At 40.0% G+C, this 25,122-nt stretch overlaps 1 protein-coding gene across 1 annotated transcript in view; it reads right to left on the bottom strand.

Annotated features, from left to right (window-relative positions):
- Positions 1-25,122, bottom strand: part of RBM33 (RNA binding motif protein 33) — a gene marked incomplete at its 3' end in the record, with an annotated part of 104,370 nt that overhangs the window by 16,333 nt on the left and 62,915 nt on the right. The window contains exons 14-16 of the mRNA XM_082479765.1: positions 24,160-24,447; positions 16,042-16,686; positions 881-1,069 (exon numbers count right to left, since the gene is read on the bottom strand). Coding sequence (XP_082335891.1) covers positions 881-1,069; positions 16,042-16,686; positions 24,160-24,447 — 1,122 coding nt within the window. The remainder of the gene's footprint in view (positions 1-880; positions 1,070-16,041; positions 16,687-24,159; positions 24,448-25,122) is intronic.

The raw sequence follows: 25,122 nt of genomic DNA, 5'->3' as shown, positions 1-25,122 counted from the left end.
CGTGTTTTGCAAGAGAGAGACGATCCCACTACTGAAGAAGTCTCACAGAACGGCTCCAATTCACACATTGCAGTTGTCTGAAAACGTTGGTCCTGTCAAAAGGAGTACCCGAAACTGAAAAAAAACAAGGAAAAAAAAAAATTCTCCTCATCCGTATGTGTCATTATTCATTGACTGGGATTTTCAAACATACCAACAGTAAGTCAGACGGGGCCTCCTAACCCTTCAATGCTTTGAAACCCTCCTGTTTTCCTGAAGTCAGTTTAAGTGATACATCAGTTCCAGGAGGCAGTTTGCAAACAGAAGCTTCCTTCGGTGCGTGCGTGTTCTAACCGAGCTCACAGGCCCCTCCTAAAGAGAACCTTTTTAAAAACAAAACAAAAAAATGATAAAGGAAATCCTTCAAAGGAGACTATTTTCATCTGAAACAGGAGACGGTGCTACGCGGTACAAAAATACCCCAGGACTGCACTGGCAGGAACAGGTAAATGTCAAACAAAGGGGGTAGGTGCAAGTCAACAATAAAAACAAGGACAGCGACCAAAATGTATTTGCTTTGATATGATCATTTGGCCTAAACGACCTCACAGAACGGACACGCTCGTATCATCTAAGCAAATAACACGGATAGTACAAGAACTCCAAAATGAAGGAGACTTCTGCAGCAGGAATGCGACGGTTGGCAAAATCCTACCGTACCTCCCGTGCCGCAGCATCATCACCTGCTTGTCTTTGCTACCAGGTGTAGCGTGGGTGGGTGGCGGTGCCTTCAAACATAAATTACCAATAAACACACATTGTATTTAGTGTCAGGGAATTAATTGAGCTTTCCAGAATGAAAGCCTTTTGGCAGAAAAATGATAAACCGCGGTTGACCTACCTGAATGGGTCCCACTGACATCAGCAGGTTTTTCAGTTGGACATCAGTAGTTGATGAAGAAAGCCCTTCAACTGACACAATACAGGGCTGAGGTTTGCACTCCACCACTCGCAGGTTCTGTTTATTTGGCATCAAGCGTCCTCGGCCCATCTGGCCTGCTACTCCTCTGCCTCTCCCGTGCATAATGACCTGCCAACAACAAAAGTAACAGTATTTTGATTTACTTACCTAGTGCTCCTGCTCACTGCCTCTGACAGCTGATACAAAAGTTGGCGATTTACTTAAAGACTTGATTAAAGTGCGCGCTGATTGAAAACGGCTTGTTGCTGTTTGCTCATTTGAAAGGCCACTGATTAACATATTCATCCACCGCTTATACAAACCTCTTTTAGAAGGACAGCAAGCTATGTATTGGGGTTTATATATATATTGTATTGAGGCTAAAAGCCTCAGTGTTAGCACAAACCAACCAAACAATGGAGGGTCTCAGACCAAAATATATAATCTAGTTTTCAACGCTGCTCACGTGAGCAGCATGTGTTCAGTTCCCATATTTTGAGTCTGGCCAAAAAAACCCAATCAGTGATCCCGCTCCCTTTTCTCTTCTCAACCCACAGGTAAATTTAACGTACCCCCAAGACCAGCGAACTGCTTCAAGCATCTCCAGTCTCTATTGCTACCAACTCTCGGGCTCTCATCAGGACGGAGTACTCGCATATGGCAAATAACGTTAAAACAATTTTTTTCAAAGTTCCTTTCCCCCAAATCCTGCAGGATCTGGCACCACAGTATCCTCTGAAGCAGAAGATGTGTGGATTTAATTCTTGTAAATTAAAGGTCGAACAGTTGGAGAGAGGAAAAATAACAATGAAACAGGGCAACAAACATTAAACAGAGTTAACACTTAACACTGAGTTAACAACACGGTTTCTCGATTCCTACTCGCAAAGCCTATGGAGGGTAACGACTTTTCACACCCCTCTGCATCAGCAAGGGAACTCAAACCTTCCATGAAACAAGAAGATTACAGCCAACAGTTCAAAACCAAGATATCACTTAAAAGCCAAAATCCCAGCTATTCTCAGAGAGCGTGTCGGTCTGCAAATGCAGAGAAGGCACATGCCAGTGCCACCCGAATCCTCTCCCTGCCTCCTCCCAGGGCACCATCAGTGCAAAAATCCAGTTACGAGATCACCAACCGTTTTGAGCGATACCAACTTTGAGGATCGACCAAAGAGCATCCTCAAACAGTTGCCGTGTGCTCCTACGCACGCAGGAAACAGCCGGAGTAAAAGCTTAAGCACAACTTCAGAAAAAACTCTTGGTTTAAAAGCCAGAAAGCACTCTGGACACTGATCTCCTACCGTAGCCACCTCGGGACGCAGGCATTTCCCCCAGGGAGTGCTGCGCTGGCCAAAAAGTCGGCAGATGAAGCGACCTGCAGGCGCCTCCAGCCTCTGCTGGGTACAAACAGGTCTCTCCAGATTGAAAGCTGTATATGCAATTATGCACCTCCCGGGTCATGCAGCCCTGCGCTAGCAATCGACCAACTGAATGCTCGTTATTAACAGAGCGACACAGCCAGACGGTAAGACTTCTAGCAGCGATTCGCATCTAAGAAAAAAAAAAAAAAAAAAAAAAAATCAAATCAAATCACCTTTTTAGGCTGATGGATTCCCTGGATGTTTTTGACTCCTTGAGGAGCTGGTGAATGGATCTGTGCCTGCTGCTGCTGTTGGTGCGGCTGCTGCTGCATTCCCTTTGTCAATGTGACCTTCCGCACTGGCTGCTGTTTCGGCTCCGGGGGTTGCTGAGGCCGCTGGGGCTGGCCCTCTGGGTGAAAAAAGCCAGCATCCTCTCCCCCCTGCTGAAATCAACAACACAACAGGCGGCTCAGTGTCCGGGCACTGCAAACCCCTCGCCCTGAGCTGCCTCCTGCCGCATCCAGCTCGCTCAGCGCCCACGCAACGCCCAGCGCCGTCCCTGTTAAGGCGAAGCGGCGGCCGCGGCGGGAGAGCGCGCGAGGGCTCAGCCTGGAAATCACGCTTCAGGCTAACAGAAAGCCACTGTATCTGATGTATAGTTTACTTCATTCAGACTTTATTATAAGTGACAATGTTCAATAATGCCTTTTCACATACAAAGAGGCAAGGGGGTTTCGCTTCTCTTTCCAAATCGTTCTTTCTTCCTGGGTTACACGTGAACTATGGTGTGCGCTTTTTGTTTCGTTTTTTAATTGTTTTCAGAGAGACATACACATCGCAGTAGGAGCAAGAAATTGTGAAGGCTGGACGAACCAGGCACATACTGCCCTCATCTTTGCGACTCCGACCTCTCCGTAGTTAAGAACTGGTATTTATTTTGAAGCACATACTTATTTCACCAACTTCTATACCAGCAGCCTTTTAAGCAGTCTCCTTCCTCAAACACTGTCCGTACTTAGAACAGTTCTTCCCCAAGGATTCTTGTTTGGTTGGTTTAGAAAGCTCTTATTATAGATATTTATAACCACAAGCACAACCGACCACCACCTCAGGACCTCTCTCATCCAACACAGCTCTTTCCTCAGAGCAATCAAGCACAGTAAAAGCATACGCTGAAAGCACTGAGAGGGAAACGATTCCCTTCCACTGCCTCTACCCAAACAGTTCGGTTTTTTCTACAGACAGGTGATTCTTGACTGTGTCCTGCTGTCCAGATCAGGTCAATCACTGAAAAACATCCCCCAGAGCAAGAGACAGCAGAGCCTGACAAAAATTAGGTACTTTTACATCTATAAAACGCGTCGTATTATTGCATGGTTTCAACAGCAGCGCCTATACCTTGACTGGAGTCCAACTTTAGAACTGAAATGCTAATGGACACCGTGAAGCCTTCCCCCTGCAGATACCAAGTCCCTAACCAACCTCAGGTTCCTCTGCAAAAGCTCTCAAATAGAAGGCATGTCTAAAGGGAAAAAAAAAATAAAATATGAAAGCTTCTTTATTTACATAGGGGTTTTGTTTTCTTTCCTTAAGTATTTACAAGTCAAAACTCCTTTTGCATCTGTCACATATGTCACGAACCAGAGGATGTTTCATACTGACTGGCACATTTCTTGCAGATAAGGAGACAAAATACGAGGCTGCCAAAGGAACAGGTTTATGGTCGAAGAGCGAGATTACCTTGATCAACAGTATAAATCATTACCTCTCTACTGGGATTAAAAAAAAGCAAAAGAAACACCTACTGAGGAGCGGTTACTGAGTCTCTTCGCTATCATCTAAAAAGAAATAGTCCGGTACAGGTGATATGTAGGATAGTCTCCTGTTTGCAAGTTCACTGGTTCACAGTTCACACCCCTAAATCAAGACGTCTGTATTATCAAGTAGATGCAGGCAACAACTTCTCAAGAACCCAACTACTTAAATCCCAGACAGACCAGCTCCCTCGCCCCCCTGCTGTCTATGCTTCAAAAGCACAGTCTGTCACAGGGAAAATCTTGAAGCTCTTCCCACTTAAGGGCTTTCATCCACAGTGTCCAAAGCGAGAAACCAACAGAAAACCGCATCTAGTTTTTCCACTTCTAATCATTTCTAATGCTTTTTCTCTGCCGAACTGAATGGCTCCGTGGCTTCACAGAAAATTTTGTATATAAACCTTTGAGAGCAGTAACTAGTGAGAAACTATAAAGTTTTCCCTTCAGAGCCTCTCTTCAATTACCGCTCAAAAATATAAAAGCAACAGCTCTCCTCTCCTGAAAAGCCCAGACGTACGCACACAACCAACCTTACCAGGAATGCAGCACTAAATCCTCCTCATTTTACTATTAGTTCCAATATGAGCATCACCATAGGCCCTATGCCCTGATAAGATAATTTCTTTTATTCAACCTTACAGCAGCTGAAAGATGATGAAACTAAAAGGAAGAAAAAAAAAATCTGGGAGGAATTTAATGCAATAATTGAGAGTTAAAAATCTAATCTCTGCTAACTGCCTGCTGTGGAAAAAACAACCATAAACATTTGCAACCATTTCTTTCCAAACCAAAAAGCGATCCCAGCACGCAGGAAGAGCATCTGAGGGCGAAGCACACTGAAAACATACCGAACGTGCTCATTACCGAAACTTCAAAAGCAAACAACCATTTCCCATAAAAGGCTAGGATGGCCAACAACCACCCAACATTTAACTACCGAGCCCAATTAGCACCAAATAAAACTGTATAACTTAAACACACAACTATAAATAACAGAGTCAAAGGCATAAGCACACAACATTGGTTCACACTGACGAAAAATCTGATGGGGTTTGGGTCTCAAATGCAATCTTTGGGCTTCACTGCTGGCACGATGCTCCTGCGAAAGCCTGAAAAGGTAAAAACGACTCTGGACTTTTTAACGAATGAATACATTTCAGAAGTAAGAAACCCTATACAAAACTAAATAAAGAAAGTCCATAGGGTAAGAAAAGGGGATGGAGCAAGGTCTGCTCATTCCTGCAACAAGAAGGAACAAAGGGCAGCGGGATCAAACCCTTTCTTTAAACTACTGCTCTGAACTTCTACTGCCTTTTGAGACGACTGGAAGAGGGGAAGCAGAGATGAACCTGCAGCACCACTTCAAGAGAGGTCCGTGAGCGAGCGACTTGGTGCTCACGGACTGACAGCGCTCCCCGCAAATCAGTACGACATTGTTCCCCGTTACGGGTAGCCCCGGCTTCAACTGAAGACAAAAAAACAAACAAACCAACAAAAAAACCCACAAAACCACCAAATTTTAAGAGAATGAAAACCAAACACAACTCCTAGGTCACTATGCACCTAACAAGCAAAACACCACAGCCTCAGATAACAAATTTTAGCGCCAATTCCTTTTTCACTGGTTAAAGACGTGACAGCGCAAGGACAAGCACTGTCCAAGCCCAAATGAACAACCTATGCAGTAGTACTTAGTGGCAAATTAGAATCGCCACCAACATCACCCTTTAAACTTCTTCTATGCAAGACAATTAGTGGCTTCTTCAGACACGTCAGTGAAGAACTAAGTCAAGCAAAACACCCGCAAAGAGCTTTTAACATCTGGACTTAAAGCTATAAAACCGCAGAACACTACTTACAGGTCGCACGCTCATTTGACAACATTAACATTTTGGAGGAAAATGCCGTATGACTGCAAAGACTGCAATCATACGTGCAAAAGACCGCACGTATGTTGACCCCTGGTTTTCATTCAGGAGGTAGACAATAAGCTGACACCCAGAAGGTAAATCCGAGTACACAGCAAAGCTAAAGGCAGGCAGGTAAGTGAACTCAAGCTGTACTGCAGAAGCTACCCCAAACGACGTCTAAATCATAGACGCTAAATTGCTAGCATCTCTTCTACTTAAAATGTCTCAGTTCGAGCTCATTTGAAATCAACTTTTGCTTTTCCTAAAGACAATTTCTCTATTGCTGTTTTTTCATTAGCTTACATCACCGCCCTCCCCAAATTTAAACATGTAGCAACAGAAGGAGGTACTAAAATTTTAAGTCTTCTCTTGTCAAAATACATTGTTATCTGATTTTTTTCTATAGCATTTTGGGATGTACAGGGCAATACTAAATGTTTCAGGGACGCATCTATTCATCACCATGGCCTGCCTCGTACAATTTGATGCACAAAGTGCTGAAACCGGGCAGAATCCTTCTCAGTCCACCACAGAGACCTGAGATTGATTGATACAAGCTCTGAATTTATACTGCAAATTTCCTCCAAAGTTTTCAGCAGAAAAGTGAATTTCCCATTCTTCGTCTGCAAGCCAATAAAGGAAGAATGTTTTTCTGTTATTGTCTACTGCTTAATTTCTATATTACAACTCATTCTGACCTACGAGCTCTGAATTCCCAAGTTTCGTAAAAGGTCTACCTTCCAAACGCATTGCCAGGAAAGAGCTCTCTTGAATGCAACTTCATTATTCGGTTAATTCTGGAGTAACGAAAATGTCTTTTTTTAAGTGGCAGGAGCGCTGTTCAGGGGAAAGTATAAAAACTATCTTTCAAATTTCACATACTGCAAGATTGCTAGCAGTGCCAAAACAACAAGTCAATTTCAAATACTGTGCGTAATTAAACAAAACTCAAAAGATCACTGGCAAAAGGATTTGATCTACGTGGTGAGTGGTTTTCAGACTTCAACTGTGGAAGAGTCTGCACAGTTTGATCCAAAACTGGACTAACAAAAAAGAGAAATTACGCCATTCGATGAATGGACTTGAATTTTAGTGCGGATTCCCTGATACTTATCAAGGCTGTTTTTCAATAGTGAGACTCTCACTATACATATATATATATATAGTCAGTGTTGTGTTTTGAGAAACATAAAGACCGTTCTGTCACAAATTCTAAAGGCAGAATTTTATGATGGACTGCTTGAATTTTGCAAGCTGAAGCTCTCTACTCTATCATAATCATTATGACAGTTTTACAAGGAAGATGAAGTTTATTTGCCACCAACATTAGCAGGACAAATTTATTTATAACAAATGCTTTAAAATGTACTGATAAAAATGCCTATTGATACTGTCAGGGCTGCTTGCAATTTGACAGATCAAATCTTATTTTCATTCTTAAACCCCATGAAGGAATGGTATCACCAACTTGCATTCTGTAGTGAGCAAATTGATTAATCCCCCTCTATAGAAATCTCAACTCTTGATTACACCTATCAGACGTTAAGCAGCATTATTCTAGAGTGACAACACTTGACAAATTCCCAAACCATTTTTCTCAGCCTTTGTGGCCCTGCTAGCTTGTATTAACCCTGATGAAAAATTAATTTTCCTTATCTTCTGCTAAACCCCAAAATCCAAATCCGCCAAACTGGCAACTCTTTCTGTAAAGGTATTATGAAAACCTCTAAAAGATTAATTGCATGTCTTCAGGTGACATTAAATTAATTTCTGTACTCGTGACAGACATTTGATACTCCGTACTGAGAGGACAGATAACATTGTCAGGATACACAGAAGGACAGTGGTGCAGTGTCCCAGGGCAGCCTCTTATGAATTCTCCTTTCGATAAGGCCATACTTCACTGTCATTGGCGCTGTTAGTGATCTTGCAGCCCATAGACCTCACTGCACAGGTTTCTATTAACCACGACAATGCTGTGTCTATCCATGTAATCTTTATAAAGCTAATTCAAAATCACCCAATAGTAAAGGGATGCGCATGCCGGATAAAGCACTTAAAGGAAATAAACTCTGGTTGATTTGTGTAAAAATAACTCAGAAGTAAAATGTTCTCATCTTTTCTCAGATGCACTGTAACTCAAATTCTCTCTAACATGATGAGGGCTTAAGTCTTGCAGGGAAATCTCAATCCAAAAATGTCTTGTAATTGATTTCCTTTAAGAAAGGAGAAACCCCTCATCTGTTACCAGCTCAAGTCAATATTTCTAGAAATGAGTACCTCTACAGTGTAACAGTAAGAGGGGAAAAAAAAATCCTTTAGGTTACTAAATTAATCTCCACTTCAAGGACAAGAGAAATTACTATTCAACAGCTATATAGGTTTGCATATGTAAACTTGCATTTTACCGATACAGTGATTGACTACAGCCAGACAGACATCTACGTAGACAACTGTGATCCCCATGTAACAGAGAGAAAAAAGCAGTAAAGCAAAAACCACGTAGAGCAATAAAGACTATCATCTAATATATACGAGTCTTTTCTCTCAATGATTATCAGAAACATACATTAAAGGCAAACCCCTAATAATTAGCTATTTCTCTTCGACTGGAGCTCCTCCAAATGCTTCACCACTTTGATAGAGCCAGCTGACAGACGGGGGACCTGGGAATAGGAAGCCTAATCACTTGCCAAATATCCCACAACCAAGTGACATGACCAAGCACTGTTTCTGAGCAGCTGAAGATCTGTTTTCAATCTGTCAAATGCCAACGAGAAACACCTGGAGACCTTTTCTTAAAAGGCCTTCTAAGACCTTAAAAAGTCTTTTTTTTTTTTAAATTCAAGAACAGCAGTACTTAAAAAAACCTCCTGCTCTCCAGCCAGGCCAGAATACCCTACTCTATCTACAGACAACTCATCATTAACAACTGGTTTAAGACATAATAATGGTTTAGTTTTGACGCAGAGTGCACACAGAAATAAGCTACATCAGACTACAGAAGTGGCAGAACAACCAAAGCATTCCCCATTCACACCAGAAAAAAAAAAGACATTTCTGGTGCTGGTCAGTGAATGACGGGTTATTTTTTCGAGCCTAAAACTTTTGCATGGGGCAAATTTACCTCAAACAAGAGCGCCTAGACTAAGCAATAAATAAATAAAATGCAGAAACAGTTCCCTTCCTGTGATAAAAAGACACTGCTAAGCTGCTTCAGCAAGCCATGATGTGATGACTATCTTCTCTTTTGTGCCTAATGGTCTATGAAAAGTCAGAAGAGAAAGAAGAAAATGTCTTGTTAAAAAAAAAAAAAAAAAAAAAAATCAGCTAATTCCATTTAATCCCATGTACTAACGGAATTCTTACCTCAAGTATCTCCTCATCTGTCTGAGAGGAGAACTAAGGCGTGGAGAAGGACTGGCCAAAGAGATGTTAGAGAATCCTAGCCATACCTGTGCTACACTGAGGTTTCACCAGGAGTGGCAGAAACAGTTGATGTCGAATCACAACTCCGTGTTTTTCTAGTACAGCCACCCACCAGTTCATTATGAAAAAAAAAAAAATAAAAATTCTGTGTCAAAGCTACAGTAAAATCAAGGTTCTGGACTGGATGTGAATAATAGTCTCAGAAGTACCTTTATTTTTACAATTGCCGTCTGCAGGATATATAATATAGATGTCAATAAACACGGTTTTGAGCAGAGTTTTCTGGTTCTCTTTTCAGTTGCCAGTCACCGGCATCATGTTTTGTACAGAGAATTTTAGCAAAGACTGGACACGCAGAGAAATCACCCAGAGAAAAGGCTCCTGTTGGAAAGAGCAGCCATTCAAAACTTCCGATGGCCCAGAGCTCCTGAAGGAGCACTTCTCAGCCAGACACCAGCTATGGCACAGAAAGCCGGTACTGGGTAACAGAAACCAGTACAACTGGAGCTTCCCTTCTTGCGCTACGTCTAGTTTTGCTAGTTCATGTTCCTTGAAGCCTACAACCAGCGGCAAGTTGAATCCCTCCCCAGCCACTTCCAGTGTCAGGACTCTCCCGCCTCAGAGCACGTCTCTGTACCAAAGGTCTGTTCCAAGAGGTCACACCTGAAATACCATTTAACAAAGACATTTACGACTTCTTAAAATAGTAAATTCAAATTGGACAAATCTGCTTGTTGCCCTGCCCAAGAGATTGCAGTTAGTTTTCATTTGAAAACTAGCTCTTTCTCTTCGTAACGCACTTTAGCGGTGTCACAGTTGCCTTCAGTCATTACCTATGAGGAAACCAGGCTGCCAGACACTCCGTAACACCGACATCGTATCAATATGAATTTTGCACTGTAACACTTAGGATGGCAGAAAAACTCTCCTTTGAGACTTAACAAGAGCGACAAGCAATATCAAACGCCTTGCTTTCAGGGTGTTCGGGAGGAAGCAGCACTCTTCAACATACAATTTAAAAGTCTCCTGAGGAAAAGGAGAAACCTGTTCCGCAGTCTACAATAGGCAATGCTTTATTGCACTTTAGTTCTAAGTTATCCACAGCAAAGTTAAATTCAATTTAGGTAGATATCTCTTCCTCCTTTCAAGGATTTTATTACAAACCCATAAAAAGTACTACCTGCCTCTCTTTTGGTTGTCACCTTAAGGCCCTCTAGTTACTAAGTGTGTCCACGCGTGCCCTTGTATTTCGTTTTTCCCAATAACCAAATACACCCCAAGCAGTACAGCGCAACCCCGCCTCACTACCCCCACGCCACGAAATAGTCTGCCTCTATAGGGACCGTCCTCACCGGAGGTCTGAGGGGACAGGGTTTATTGCTCAGTTCCAAATGTTTCATGAAAATACTATGTCTTTTTCATAACCAGAATGCCACAGGGCTCCCCGATTCCCCCCCCACCCTTTTTTTTTTTTGTCAGTTTTTTTGGTTTTGTTTTGAGGTGGAATTAGGAAATTAATGTCTATTTGTGAAATAATTCCAGAGTGAAACCTTGCAGGTTGTGGCAGGCAGAGTACTTTTCAACAGCAGTTACGTCAGTACTGCTTCAAAGGTCTTGCCGATTTTGACACTCTCTAAGTGACAAACAGGCTATTCGGGCATTCAGGTATCATGGTTTCCAAAGCTCCCTCAGTCCACCGCTGACAGAATATGGGCATTATCCATGCCTCCTTCAAATAGTGGGATATGAATAAACCACAATGCCATTCTCCTGCTTCTGAAAAAGTAATAGGGCCACACAGAGCAAGAGTTCCTGTGTTGTTTCCCGCAGCTGGTAGCACTGCAGAGCTGGGTGAAGGGTTCCCTGGAGAACTTGTCATGCGAATGCCAAAAATCTTAGTGTTTGTAATTCCTGACATATTTAGATGAAAGGCGCTATAGAGCTTTCAAGTCAAATATTTTTTAATTAAACTTGAACATACACAGCAAGTAGAAACAAGTACAAACATTAAGCAAAGTTTGTTGATAAAGTTACATTATCAAACAAGAATCATCTCAATCAGTATCTTTTTCCATAGTTAGAACTCCATATTAGTCTCTTACATTTCTCAGTTACTCTAAATATGAATAAAGTTGTCTATCTTCCACTCCAATTCTCTTTTTCTTTTTACAATCCAAGGACATCTTTTGTGACAGGCTTTTAAAACAAAAGAACTTGCCAACTCGTTCTTCAAGCTTTTCAGATGAAGCATTTCAGGTTTTCAGGAATTATGGTGGCTAATAAGATACTGCTTCTAATCCAACAGGGAACACAGATTTTAATGTACTTTTATATATATGTATTTACGAAAAAAGCTCATTGTGCAGTTTTCCACAGAGACAAAGAATGGTGTGTTCTTGGTGCAGCATAAGAACCAGCATTTTCAGGCGTTTGGGACAGACACACATCTCTCTGAGCATGGCAGGCCATTTTCTGGCTAGAGAGAAATCACCCAACAATATGAGATGATTGAATAATACAGAGTTGTTAAGATATTACCATTTCCCCACAGAACCTCCAACTAAAAGAAAAACACATTCAGCACATATTTCATACGATCTTAAGATATTTAAGGTTGTAGCTGGTACAAACCTGTTCTTCCGTGACTAAAGACACTTCTAATATATTGGCTTAAGGAATTCAGTTGCGCTTGGTACTGCAACTATTTACCGACAGACTGATCACAGAGAGCGCAAAGAGGAGACCACCACAAACAGCAGAGGCGTTAGAAGACATGCCCCATATTAAGAGAGACTGAAGGACGTGAGTGCTCAGAAACAGTTAAGAGATCTTTAAAGAGAAAGACAGCCAAATAGGGACACAATTTTTTTCCCATGTCCCTTGATATATAATGCAATTAGTCATAGATTCAAAATTGCAACAAGAAAATGTGGTTTGGTCACTAAGAAAATTCTCCTAAATGTACAGGTTAGACACTGGAATAGATGGCCAAAGAAATCTCCAATAATGAGATCTCAGAAAAAGGCTGGTCAAATCTTCCAGGAATGCTGAAAGATTCATTCCTCCTTCAAAACAGAATAAATCATTTCCATGGTCCTTTCACCCCTATTTTCTACAACTATTATCACATTCTTAAGTGATTTATTAGGGTGTTTCTTCCCAACAAACAACATTCTACAACCCATTGAGTTTATTTTCATGCATACCCTTAGGATTGACTTCAGGCTTCTTCCCAAGCCAAGCAAATCTCAGATGTTTTCTTAGTAAAAGATACTAGTATGAATACCCAGCAAATATACTGAACTCCTATATCTGGAAAGGATGGCTCTGAAAACGTGCCACAGAAACCATAATGCAGATCAGATCCATCAAAAGACGTTTGGGTCTCCATGAAAAAGAACAACCACCCAAACCTCAAAATTCATCTGCCAAACATTAAACACTGCCTCATTTTCCAGGAACATAACATTTAAAGGAGTAATTAAAATTGAAAACTATTCACTGTACTGTCATTCCTGCATAAATTACAGGAGTACTAGAAAGGGATGAGTATATCAGTAATGGGGGGGGAAGGGATTTGTTTTAAAAAGCACCAGACAAAATCATTAATGATGGTACCTAACATTTGTCACCTTGACATGCAGACTTAGTCTGACATACAGGAAATGCTGAATAATTTTCTACTTCCCTTTTTTTAAGTATAAGAAGCCATAAATTAAGGCACCTTATGCATCAGATAAAGTGGACAAAATAAAATATTACTTAGAATTTAATTAGCAATTCTTACAATTCCATAGAAATATTTAAAAAGCAAAATCCTCTCAAGAGGAAACAGATGAAAGGCCATTTTACCTTAAGTAACAAGGGATACTTCTACCTGCAGGTCGGAGATCCTCAGTAGTACTGCAATGCCCAGCAATATAAATAAACATAGTTAAAAGCTTAGAGTGGGAAAGTTATTGCCCTCAAAAGAAACCATTCTCTTCTGACAGTATTTGTACACCATAAATCTCACCAATACACCAAGTACCTCTCCTTAACTGTTAACCAAAAACCACCACCAGCAACACAACAGCATTTAATCCTGTTCTACAGGTGGTCCTACGAAATGTAGAACAGTCCTTGCTACCAGTTCCTGGTTTAGGTCAATTCGCTCTAGATCGCGTTAGTGCGAGTCTGGCCTCAATCAGCTTCAGCTGACAGCTCTACTCTTGTGCTGTACTACGGCTGGCAGGCTGAAAGAGACAGGACTTTAAGTCTTCACCAATATGAATCAAGAGAGCTTCGAAAAGGAATGCACATTGTGCCTAATCACAAGCCATCTCACCCACGCATGGGTATTCAAACACCTCTGCACAAAGGACCTCTAGAAAGGGAAAAGGGTACAAGTGACTAGACTGAAGAAACAGCAGAGCTGCTTAACTGCAGGATCAAGTCAGTGCATATTGCTAAGAGATCCATCCCCTTGGCCAAAGGCAGGGACTTAGAGGAAGCACCGTAACATGCTAAGGAGAACGGCTCGGAAAAATGAGATTTAGCTTTTGCTTTATATTTAGGGTTGAAGCAAAAGCTGTGCAAATAAATAAAGCATACGGCAGGACTAAACACTAGAAATGGAAACTAAATGTGATCTGTGATCTTTACAGTATTCAGAGACCAAGCAGCTTTTAATTCTTCTTTAAAATCCTGTCCAAATGGACAAGACTGGCCCCCCTGCTGCCCATTTTTTTCTTTTTCCTTGTGTGGTCAAGGAAAAAGTCATAGATTCAGCTTGTCACTAACTGATTAAAAATTAATCAACTATCTTGATCAGTGCTACACAGCTAATTGTAACACTTGCTTTTATTCTTCCACAGCTGGAAGGAAAACTTAAAATGTCCATGGCAATATGAAAAAAGTAACAAAGGCTACATGGAAAGAACCTGCATTACCTTGCTAAAACCTTGGTATCTGAAAGTTAAGGAGGACAGAGCAAATCTATTCCTGTATACAATGAAAGAGGAGTTACACATGCACATAATAAAGCTAATTGCTCTTGCTTACCATGAGACTTATCTGAAACAAATCATTTCTGGTTTTCCGAAACACAGCATTATGATTAAAACTATTTCATTGTGAATGCTACTGCGGGCACTGATAACCATTTGTTATGAAGAGCTGTATACAGTGGTGACTGGCATTGTTTTGTTTCACCACATAATAAAAGAAGTTGTGCATGATTGCTTTATTCAATTATTCATGAATAACAAAACTGTCAACTCTTGCAGGCCACTGGGATTCCTGCAGACATATTTTTATATAAATATTTTTAGCCCAACAGAATCAATTTCCTTCAACTTCTTGTACTTTATTCTTCTGTACTTAAGTTATCACGTCTGAGGAATTCGACACCCTCCAAGTCAGGCTGTTGTCAGCACTATATAGTCAGAACGGCCCTTCATGTTAATATTTTGAAAGACCACATGGTCATTATGCAGTTCACAAATTTCAGTATATTTAAGTTTTATGAGCTGTAGAAAAATATTTCCAAAAAGTAGTTAAGACTTTGGCATTTCGACTTCTTCCCCATTTCCGCAGAGTAAAGCCTAGCCTCCAAGGCCTTGTTCAGCCCCCATTAACATAACTGTTCACTTCATTACAGATTACAGCAGTTCTGCAGGTTTCCCTAATTAATGCTCCAAATAATTTAAGAATTCTTCCAAAATATCACCTCCGACGTACAACAGCATTAAACAACACTTCTTTCTTTCCTCTTCAGCATAAACCCGAGGACACATTTCACCCTGACAACACGAGCTCGCCACCTCCCCTCATCTCAGTTTCTTTACAGCCCTAACAAATTAACTTGTCTTTTCACTAAGACAGAAGAAATTTGGTCGAGATACTTTCTAACCAAAGCCCCAGATCTTAAATATGCACACTGCCATCAAGACCAGCATTGTGAGTCCTCCACGACACCGGTGCTCAAGGGACACCCTGCAGATAATAGACCCCTCATCAAAAGATAAGGAAATCTCATTTAGATGCAGAAGTGAAACGGTAAGGTTTTAAAGCCAGCCTCTAACAGAAAACATCCCCCTCCAATATACCGCTTAAATTAGTTTCACAACATGCTGCCCAAGAAAAGGAAAACAATCTTTCCTTGAGTACAGAAACCACTAACACCAGCAACTGCACACAACTAAACCAGGTGGCTTCAGCTACCAAATAACTGGACCTTAAAAACAGCCTTCCAAATCCTCTTCTCTGACCAATTATCAAACCTATCAACCTTCAGCAAAAGGAGCTCAGGTGAGGAGTCTTTCAGACTCAAGTTACAACTTAAAATGTAAAAGGGAGCACAGTTTCCATGTGATTTCAGAGATAACTGCCTGGCAGTAAAGCATTACAGGAAACATTAATTTCTGAATAACTGCTAACAACTTACGGTTCTGAAAATATAAAATATGGCCTATTGGGTCTGCTAAACCTGTTACTTCCCTCACCAGCTTAGGCCCATTTTTTATTTTAGAATTACACAGAATGAAACACACAAAAACAAACCATGAGGACACACAGACATGAGATGAGCCTTGGAAACTTACCCCTCCTGACAACTTAATCACCCTGACTTTGCTGCCGACATGGGGCCCATCTCCACTACCACTGTTTGTCCGCTGCATGACAGTCCTTTTCACACCAGGTTTCAGTTCCTGGGGCCGTGCCTGTACAGAAGCCACTCGAGCAGTCTGTGTCGTGGGCAGCGACGCTGCAGCAGGTTTGGTCTGTACAACTTTCTGCGGCGCCTGAGGCTGACTGGGAGGTACTGTTCTGGTCTGCCTCAGCTGCTTCACCGGCTTCATCTGCTGGCCTTGATACTGCATATTTGCCCCGACCTGTGGGAAATCTGTGGGTTTGGGTTGGATATTTGGAACTACCATATCTTGCTTTTTAACAAGGAGTCTGTTTTTCACATTTTGCCTGGTCTGTAAGCCAGAGTGGGGTATGTAAGGGCTGCCGTTGGTGGGGAACTCGGAGTCGTCATCCTCCTGCTGCATGTAGGACTGTTGCGTAGAAGGCTGCTGCTGCTGCTGCTGCTGCTGCGCAAGTCTTTCGAGCAATTCCCTCTTCCTAGCGCCAGCCTGCTGCTGCCGTCTCAGCTCCTTTTGTTTCAGAATTTCTTCTCTCAGACGCTTCTGCTCTTCTATCTTCAAACGATACAATCTAGTTTCTTCGTCTTCATCTGGATACTACAAAGGGAAATACAAACGATTTTATCAAATTCTCAACAAATGCCCAGCTTGGTCAAGACAACATTAAGTTGTTTCAGATGCTGTAAAGCTGTAACTCTTTGAAGAGCTTTTTAGATTATCCATGACACCAAAACTAGGGCTACGGGTGGAGTGTATCTGCTGGTAAGGTTTATTTGCTACTCATTACAGATAAACAGCTCAAATCTGGTTTAGGACTTAGATATACTACTTCCTAAACAGAAAAAAAAAGAAGCAAGCTATAATACCAGTTGAGAAATCTTATCAGAATACTGAAAAAAATAAAAAGAAAATGAAGTTTTACAAATTGGAACTAATTTAGAAGTTTCTAAAACCAATTAAACTATTAATATAATTCAAGATATCAAAAATATGTTTCAAATGGAAAGTAACAATACTGAGGCAACCTACTGTCACACAGGTTTTATCTTGCTCTTTTCTGACAAAGTAACAAAAGGTAGGGTGGTAAATGACCTGAAAGGCCCTGATTAGAACTATTGATTTTTCTCACAGAATTTTCAGCCTGATCTCAAACTCATTTGTCACACAATAATTGGTTATAATGAACAGCACAAGTCAATCTCTCTGACCTTGAACTCGTGCACTCTCTTCAGAATCAAAATGTTGCCAAATGCAGTGTTGGAATATTAATGGTATATAGAGAATGCCTTTAATATTCCAGCCCTGGGCCCTTCAGAAAGTATTGCACACCATCAAATAACCTTCCTAAAGATTCTTCAACTTTGGCACAACGGGTTCTTATGAAAAGCTGTATAAAAATGGACAAGAGTCAAGAAAATGCAGATTCTCAACATCCTAGAAAAGAAATCAAATTGTTCTTGTAATACAATCATATGCCTTTTTCAAAATTACAAAGCATACTTTTTCATGATATTATTTTTTACTTCTAACTGCTTGAAATACTAAGGTAGAGACTTATAGAGACTGCTTACAGATGGTAATGAGCATAACATGTTAATTGAGATATCCTAATCACCCCTAACAGAAAAAGGCTCTCAAAGTAACAATACTTTGCATTTTGATAAATTACAGCAGAAAGAATGTTAAAATGTTTCTTGAATACTGGGAATCCACGATGAAGCTATTTACCTTGCAGTAACTGCATGCAAGCTTGTCAACACAAATGTCTTTTTTTTGCAAATACAGGACCCAAATGTACAACAATTTGAAATGCTTTTATCCCTGGTACATCCCAGAATTCTCCCCAACCCAAGGAAAAAAAAGAGCAGAACAGATCCAAACATAAAGTTGGTTCCCATATATAAAAGTCCAGTAGAGCAGTATTTGTACTCTTAGAATCCAGATGCACAAATCCTGAACGCTTGTTTCCTTTAGGTATAACTGCTTCTGCCCTGAGCACCTACTGCTAGGGATTATTCCCACAGTGGTTAAGAAAAAGCTGCATGTCTTACACTATTCTTTTAAAAATACCCCCTTTTTTTAAATATGGGCTATAGTTTTGAGATGAGGTCTAACACTGCCCTTTTTAGGAGAATGCTCCATATACCAAAGGATTCTGATTTTCCTCTATACTTTTCAGACTACGATGGTGGTGGTTAATGGCTCATCACTATTAACGACTAGATTACAGGTCTTCACTAATAGCTGGTAACAGGAACATACTTCTACAATGTCAAATGGGTTGTAGTAGGAAACTCAAATATTTCATCTCGAATTGAAAACTGGAGATGCTGGATTGTAGTTAAATAAAAAAAAAAAAAAAAAAAAGAATAAGGCCCCTAAAAAATACAGTAAAAGACCCTTAAATAGGTTGCATAGAATGACAAAATAGAGATAAGCTCCAGATAGGAGGAGGATGTGCTGCTGTGCAGATCCAGATGCAATGAATAAAATTTTCAGTTACTTTCAGACACAGTAACTATCTCAATTACTGAAATCACCCAAACACAAAACCTCTTCCACTTAATTCACTACTGAATTAGTTTATTCACTTGCTTTGCTTTAGATCAGAATATCCTACGTTTTATCTAAACAGGTTTGATGGATGCCAGTGAGCCAGTACCAAATTTACCTTTGGAGGCAGCACTATTTTTTTTTTTCCTTTATGTTCAATTGAAGGTGTCAATACCAGCAAGAATCCGCACCAGACCAGTTCTTCTATCAGCTGTCCTTTATTATCAGAGGCCTGTCTGCTCATATTATCATCTAACCAGTTCTGAAGGCCTTGGAAGATATAGATCACAATCTAGTAAGTACAAAACGCTAACTCAAAGGTTACATATAGCAGCACAGACATGTACTTTGCGGCACACTTAAATGAGTCTTACCAACAGACAAGGAACAAACAACCTGAGGGACTCTGACCAATATGTCTGTGCAGCATGGACAGATGCGCGGATTTCAACTACACCAGTGTTAAACAGAAGAAAACTGGCAAACTATATTACCAACACATATGAAGTTAAATGAATGCTTAGTAGAATCTTCAGGCAACTCATCTCAAATGTAATTTGAAAAATTCCTCTCAGGAACTCAACTCAATACTTGGGAAATCAGTACGGACCCTATGAAGTAAATTCCTTCTTAAAGGGTAAGCTTTGAAATCAAGATCCAAGAGCTCTGAGGTTATATGACAACTGTGGATCAGCCCATTAACGGGCTATAGATAGACCTAAATCCTTCACCTTCTTAAGCAAGTTGCTACTAGTGTTATCTTCTCAGTAAAATACCCTTGCAGCTAGAGTAAGAACAAACAATATAACGACAAAATATACGAATTAGAAATGAAGTTTAATTGAATTTGCTGTGCAATGATCCAACAGCACAGATTCAGAATGGGCAACAAACTCCTCACTAGGCTGAAAACAAGGGCAGTTGAATCCTCTGCTGCTTAGCTTTAAGAACATCTTATATATCCTACACTATACTATAATGTGTATATATATAAGACCTATAGTATATATAAATGACCTATACTATGTAATAAGGAGCTTCATCATACAGAAAAGCAAGACAGTATATCGGGTCAAGGCACAAACAGTACGCAATGCCTGTTGCTAATGACTTTCATCCCATTAGTTTAATAAGCCCAGTGCAGATTTCTACAAGCAGTAACACTGCTAAAACCAAAACAAAAACAACCCCAAACAAACAAACAAAAACAGAAAAAAACAACTGGGAGAAAACAGACATCCTTCAAAGATGTCTTAAAAGTTCACAGCTTGTGTTTGGAAGTTTCCTGCCAAAAGCAACATTATCTGTACAGGAAGAAGCAGAAGAACAACTCGAAGGAGCCTTTTTCCTAGGTAAACTTTTGACATTTCTTCTTTTGTAGAAAACTCCACAATATGAAGAAACGGTATATTGTATACAGCTCCTCTGTTTACAGAAGACTACAAAGTACAAGGCCAGAGATGCAAAGGAGTTCCCTTCATTTTGTGGAGTGTTGTTTTTTGCTGGGTTTGGGGTAAGGAGTTGTTTGTGTATGTTTATCGTTTAGGTTTGGGTTTTTTGTGTTTTTTTCTTGGTTTGGTTTTTTTTGTTGTTTTTGTTTGGTGTTTTGTTTTGTTTTTTTTTTTTTTTTTTTTTTTTTTTTTTTTAAGTGAAGATTCTCATCTGTCTTTGAGCATTTCTTGAACACAACGTATTTCATTGCAGCTTGAAGGGAAGACCAAGCCATAGCTATAGGTTTTCTCCTGCCTTAAGGTCCAAAGAGGCTTTGATGGCAAGTGCCAAAAGAAAATGTTATCCGCTGCTTTTTAGAGTCTAACTGAAGAGCAGCAATAAGAGAAGCAGTAGTTCTACATCGTTCCCCAGGAGAACATAGAATGGCACTGTTGATCACAGGAAAGACAGCAAAGCCATGCTCTAAATCAAGGATTTAATTTTTCTACTGAAATTGAAGTCCTAGTATCAGTAGCTTGATTCTCATATAGTGAATTAAAAAAAACAAACCCACACCTTTTTAGAGGTCTGCAGGCTTTATTACTAGTTAACGGAATTAAATGCAGAGTCACAAGAATTAGATACTATAAGTGTTCTGGTTTGCTATCAAGGAACAAGAAAGGAATCATGTAAGCAGGCTCACTTGTGTCCTTCAGTAGAATGGGTGCAAGGACAGAGCAATCAAAATGGTTTGATCTGCGGCATATACACAAATCTGTTCGGCAGGTTTATCTTTATTTTTTTCAGTTTTAACATTAGAAGCAAGACTAATAGATAAGATAGAATAATTTGTCCAAAAATTCATGCAAGTCTTCATAAAAGGTAAGGCCAGATCCAAACGACATCATTTGTCTGTGTTCAACACCACAAGGTATCTTAAATAAAGGCACCTACGTACACATCACACATTTCAGATTACTGATGACATCAGCTCCTGCACCCTAGGAAGGTATGAGTCACCCTACTAAACACGGGTGCTTCTTGGGCAAACAGGAAGAGAATTAAGAACAAGGTTTCTTTGAGAAGCACACTGCCCTCTTGTGATCTTCCAACTGGAAAAAGACTGTGATAAGACAACTCTTCTAAGCACAAGACAGGAGGCACCATTATAAAAATTTGGAAATCAAACCTATTTATACTGGAGAAAACTCAAATTTAGACATGTACAATTTCTCAGGTAGTTAATTTCCAAAAATATGAATAAGATTTAGATAGATTAGCTCCATAACAATGTAGCAAGTATTTTCCATATTGCAAGGGCCATTAACTGCAATATAAATAGTAATATCAGTTGATTATGTAGTTCTCTCCTGTTCTGAGCTCCAATTTCCATTTCTTCTAAAGAGACTCACATCACCTTTATACATTCTCCCCCTCCTTTAAATTCAAAAAGGTTTAATATTGCTTTAATTCCTCTTATCCTAAACTGACCTCAACATGAGCAGAATTAGGCCCAGTCATCACCTATACTTTCCAATTTCATTGACAAAACGATTTTTCAGACTGAAGATATGCAAGTTTGAACCTTGGAGAGTTACAGCTATTCTAAAAACAGACGAAGGCATTTAAAATCAGTATTTTGCAGCCTCACAGGAACAGGAACACAAGCACAGCATTAGTAAAGTAGACATACAGTTTTTAATCTTCTAGTCACTCAGGTTGCAAGCCTTTCAAATATCTATTTTGAAAGTGAGCAAAACCTTTAATAGCCAATATTGCTATTTTTTTGGTGCTTCCTGAACGATAGGGCATTCATAAATATGGCCACTGACTCTTCAAGAAGGAGGATGCAAAGAAAAGTCTTAATAATTTTCCAGTTGAAGACACTTGCAAAATAACCTGCCCAATTCAGTTATGAGCAATACAGCTAGAAAAGATGATAGAACTTAACTCTTTCTCATCTTCACAGAAAGCAAAAGCACAGGGTGAAGTCAGCTAATTAGAAGACAAACACACAAAAAACTGGAAAACATTACAATCTGCCTCAGGAGAGAAATGTAATAACCCACATTACAACAACAGTGAAGAATATGATTAAATGCTTGGAAATGAACGTTATTAGTGTAGCAATGCTGTTTGTAGAAATGACAATAAGTGGCATCAGTGAACAAGACTACTGCAAGGGCACAGCTGAAAAGGGACAACTACTACTACACTGTTTGCAGTACAAGGCTCTATTTCAAGTCCGCTTTGAAAGGAGAAGGGCTCTGTGTGCTCACACATTCACATGCTTTTCTAGTACTTGCCAAATGTATCTACAAAGGTGTTACTTTTAGGGTTAATAATAGCAAATGCTAGGAGACAATTTTTTGCAAGGCAACTTTTTTTTTAATCCCATTTTGCAAAAACTTACATGAAACAAGTATCAAACTGTTTTCAAAAGATAGCTTTGACATAGAAATAAAAAGAAAGCTTTATTTGTAAAACCAAGAATTCACAAATGGAGAGAAGATGACTGCTTTCTTAGTTGTTGGGTTTTTTTAATTTGATTAAGAGGAGTGAAAAAACACCTGTTCATTTTTCTAAACACTGCCAGAGATACTTCAGAACTAGTGCTTTAAATTTCACATGACTAAACTATGAAGGAATTGTAAGATATTTTAGATGGGGAGGCCTTTGCATAGCTCTTCAAAACTTACCTTTACTAATGGCCTGAAAGACAGAGACTTCTGTAAGAGGCACTGCATTTTCTGTGACTTAAATTATTCCAAGAGACTGAATTGAGAGGAAGGGGATTACTTAAGCCATTTTTTCAAAAAAGATCAAAATTAAAAGCTGAAAAAAGGATTATTTTTATTTTAATATTCCCATTGAAAAGCAAGTGCACAGGAGGTCAAACACTGCTAGCTATGGGTTTCTTTTGTGCCTCATTTGTGAAAATTAGTTATGACCATCCCTAATTCAAGAACAAGATGAAAAGCTAATCACAAGCAGCTTAAAGGGAAGGCAGTATTATCACAATTAAAGCTTTCCAGCAGTTGTTGAAGAAAACCTGGTCCTTCAGACAAGATTCATGGTCAACTACACTATCAAGATTTACAGTTATTCTCAGAATAACCTGACACAGAAATCGTACAGGGTGCATTTAGCCATCACATTCCTCTGGCACCTCCTAATGTTTAGGATTAACAGCACCATCATCACAATCCTACCCACTCTCTCAAACTCACAGTGCTCATGGAGAGTCTTCTCTAGCTTCCAGGAGGATCTGTGCAGAAAAATGATCATCTGTTCACACTGCATGACCTAGTGGAGCCCAAAACACTGGCATCTCACTTTCTGCTTATGCAGAGTACTAGCAGAGCAAACACCATCTTTTTCTGTAAAATCAAAAACTTGAGAGCATCTCCTATCTTCCTTCATGCCAAAAGGTTTCATAAAAGAGATACTTCTTTCTTAAAGAGCAAGAAGCTCCACGGACAATGTAGCTGCAACTTCCTGCATGAGTGCTCAAGACCTTAAGAGGAGACTGGTCAGCCTAAAGGAAAACAGCATGAGGAAGATAACTCTCCAACAGTCTTTTTGGGTTTAGTTTTTTTTTTTTTTTTTGGAGCCATACAGCATCGTAGGAAATGGAAGAAAAGAGGTTTTCTGATTTCAAAGAATGAGATTACCTGAAAAAAAGAGATAATATAAACCTGGAAGATAAAAATAGAAAAAACCTGGAAGATAAATCACTGACAACTTTTACTCAACCTCTGCCTTTTCATAGTAGAAATGATCCCTCCTCCGACAAAACAGATTCACCAGAGCCCTGCCAACCTTCCAGGCTTTTTTTTGGCCAATGGAGACTGGTTTTGTTATCATATTAGAGAGGAAAGTGCAACTCAGATGGGAGGCCTCTAGTGGCACCAAAAAATACTGGGTGAATAATACATTAACTATGCTTACAGTTCGTAAGCCAGACTAGACTAAAAAGGTGGGAGGTGGGATTTTTGGTGGTTGTTTGGGGATGGCTCTGTGTGTGTATTTGTTTTACAAAAAAAAACAAAACAAAACAAAAGCAACCAAACTAAAAAGCCTTACCTCTGGTTCAGATTTTACTTCTGATTTTGCTTGGCCCACCGATGTGATGGCTTTAGCTTTCATCTCGGGCCTTCCCTGTGAGTTTCCAACACCAGGTACAGACTTGGTGGCAGACATGGTGCTGGTAATGGGTTTGACCTGAGCAGCTGGGGTAGAAGGTCGCCTGTTGTTGCTCATTTCCAAAGCGTGTGACGGTGCTATCGGCAACTCGCGCAAGTTACTATTTCTTGGAGCAGTTGACTGTAGCTGCTGATTTGGACGCTTGACAATATTTTGTGATGGTGTATTCTGAAAAGCAGAAAATTAAAAAACTTAAGCCTTTCACTACAAATTAGACTAAAGTGTTTCCTGTTTCACATTTTCATGATTTAGTTAAGTTGGGGAAAAAAAGCTTTTCAAACAGGCACAACATTTCCAATGTGCAAATGAAAATTACAGAATGCGAACATTTTAACAATGGTTTTATTTTTCTGTAATTAAAAGCAAAACTGAATCTCGCTTAACAGCTTTCTCAGAAATTGGCTTCACTGTGTGATTTATTCTCCTAATCAGAGCAATTATTCTAAACTACAGGCAAGTTGGCTTGAACACTACTTCAGACTGTTGTGCTGCCCCAACCTACTGAGCAACAAAATATGCTACACTGGAAAAAATTCACAGGACATGAGTGGCACTATCTGAACCAGAAAGCTTATTAGCACTGGTACAGAGAGGCCCGCAAATTGAAAGCCAGTGTCAGAGAACTGGGCTCCCACGCAATCACATGCTACCAGCAGTTTTAAAATCTTACTAAGAAAACCTATCCTCCAAAACCCCTTTATTGCCAGTTCTTGGGCAACTGCATCATCTCTTACTGGACCCAAACCAAGAACAACACTGAAGACTGGAGAAGAAAAAGGGAAAGATACGCATGCTATTTTTGGACGTAGGTTATAAAATGATCAAGGCAGAAAAGGAGGGAGA

Source organism: Vanellus vanellus, assembly GCF_965231255.1.
Source record: "Vanellus vanellus genome assembly, chromosome: 2".
In the NCBI taxonomy this organism is placed as follows: domain Eukaryota; kingdom Metazoa; phylum Chordata; class Aves; order Charadriiformes; family Charadriidae; genus Vanellus; species Vanellus vanellus.
Note: the sequence above shows the minus strand (reverse complement) of the source record. Positions and strands in the feature narration are given on the sequence as shown.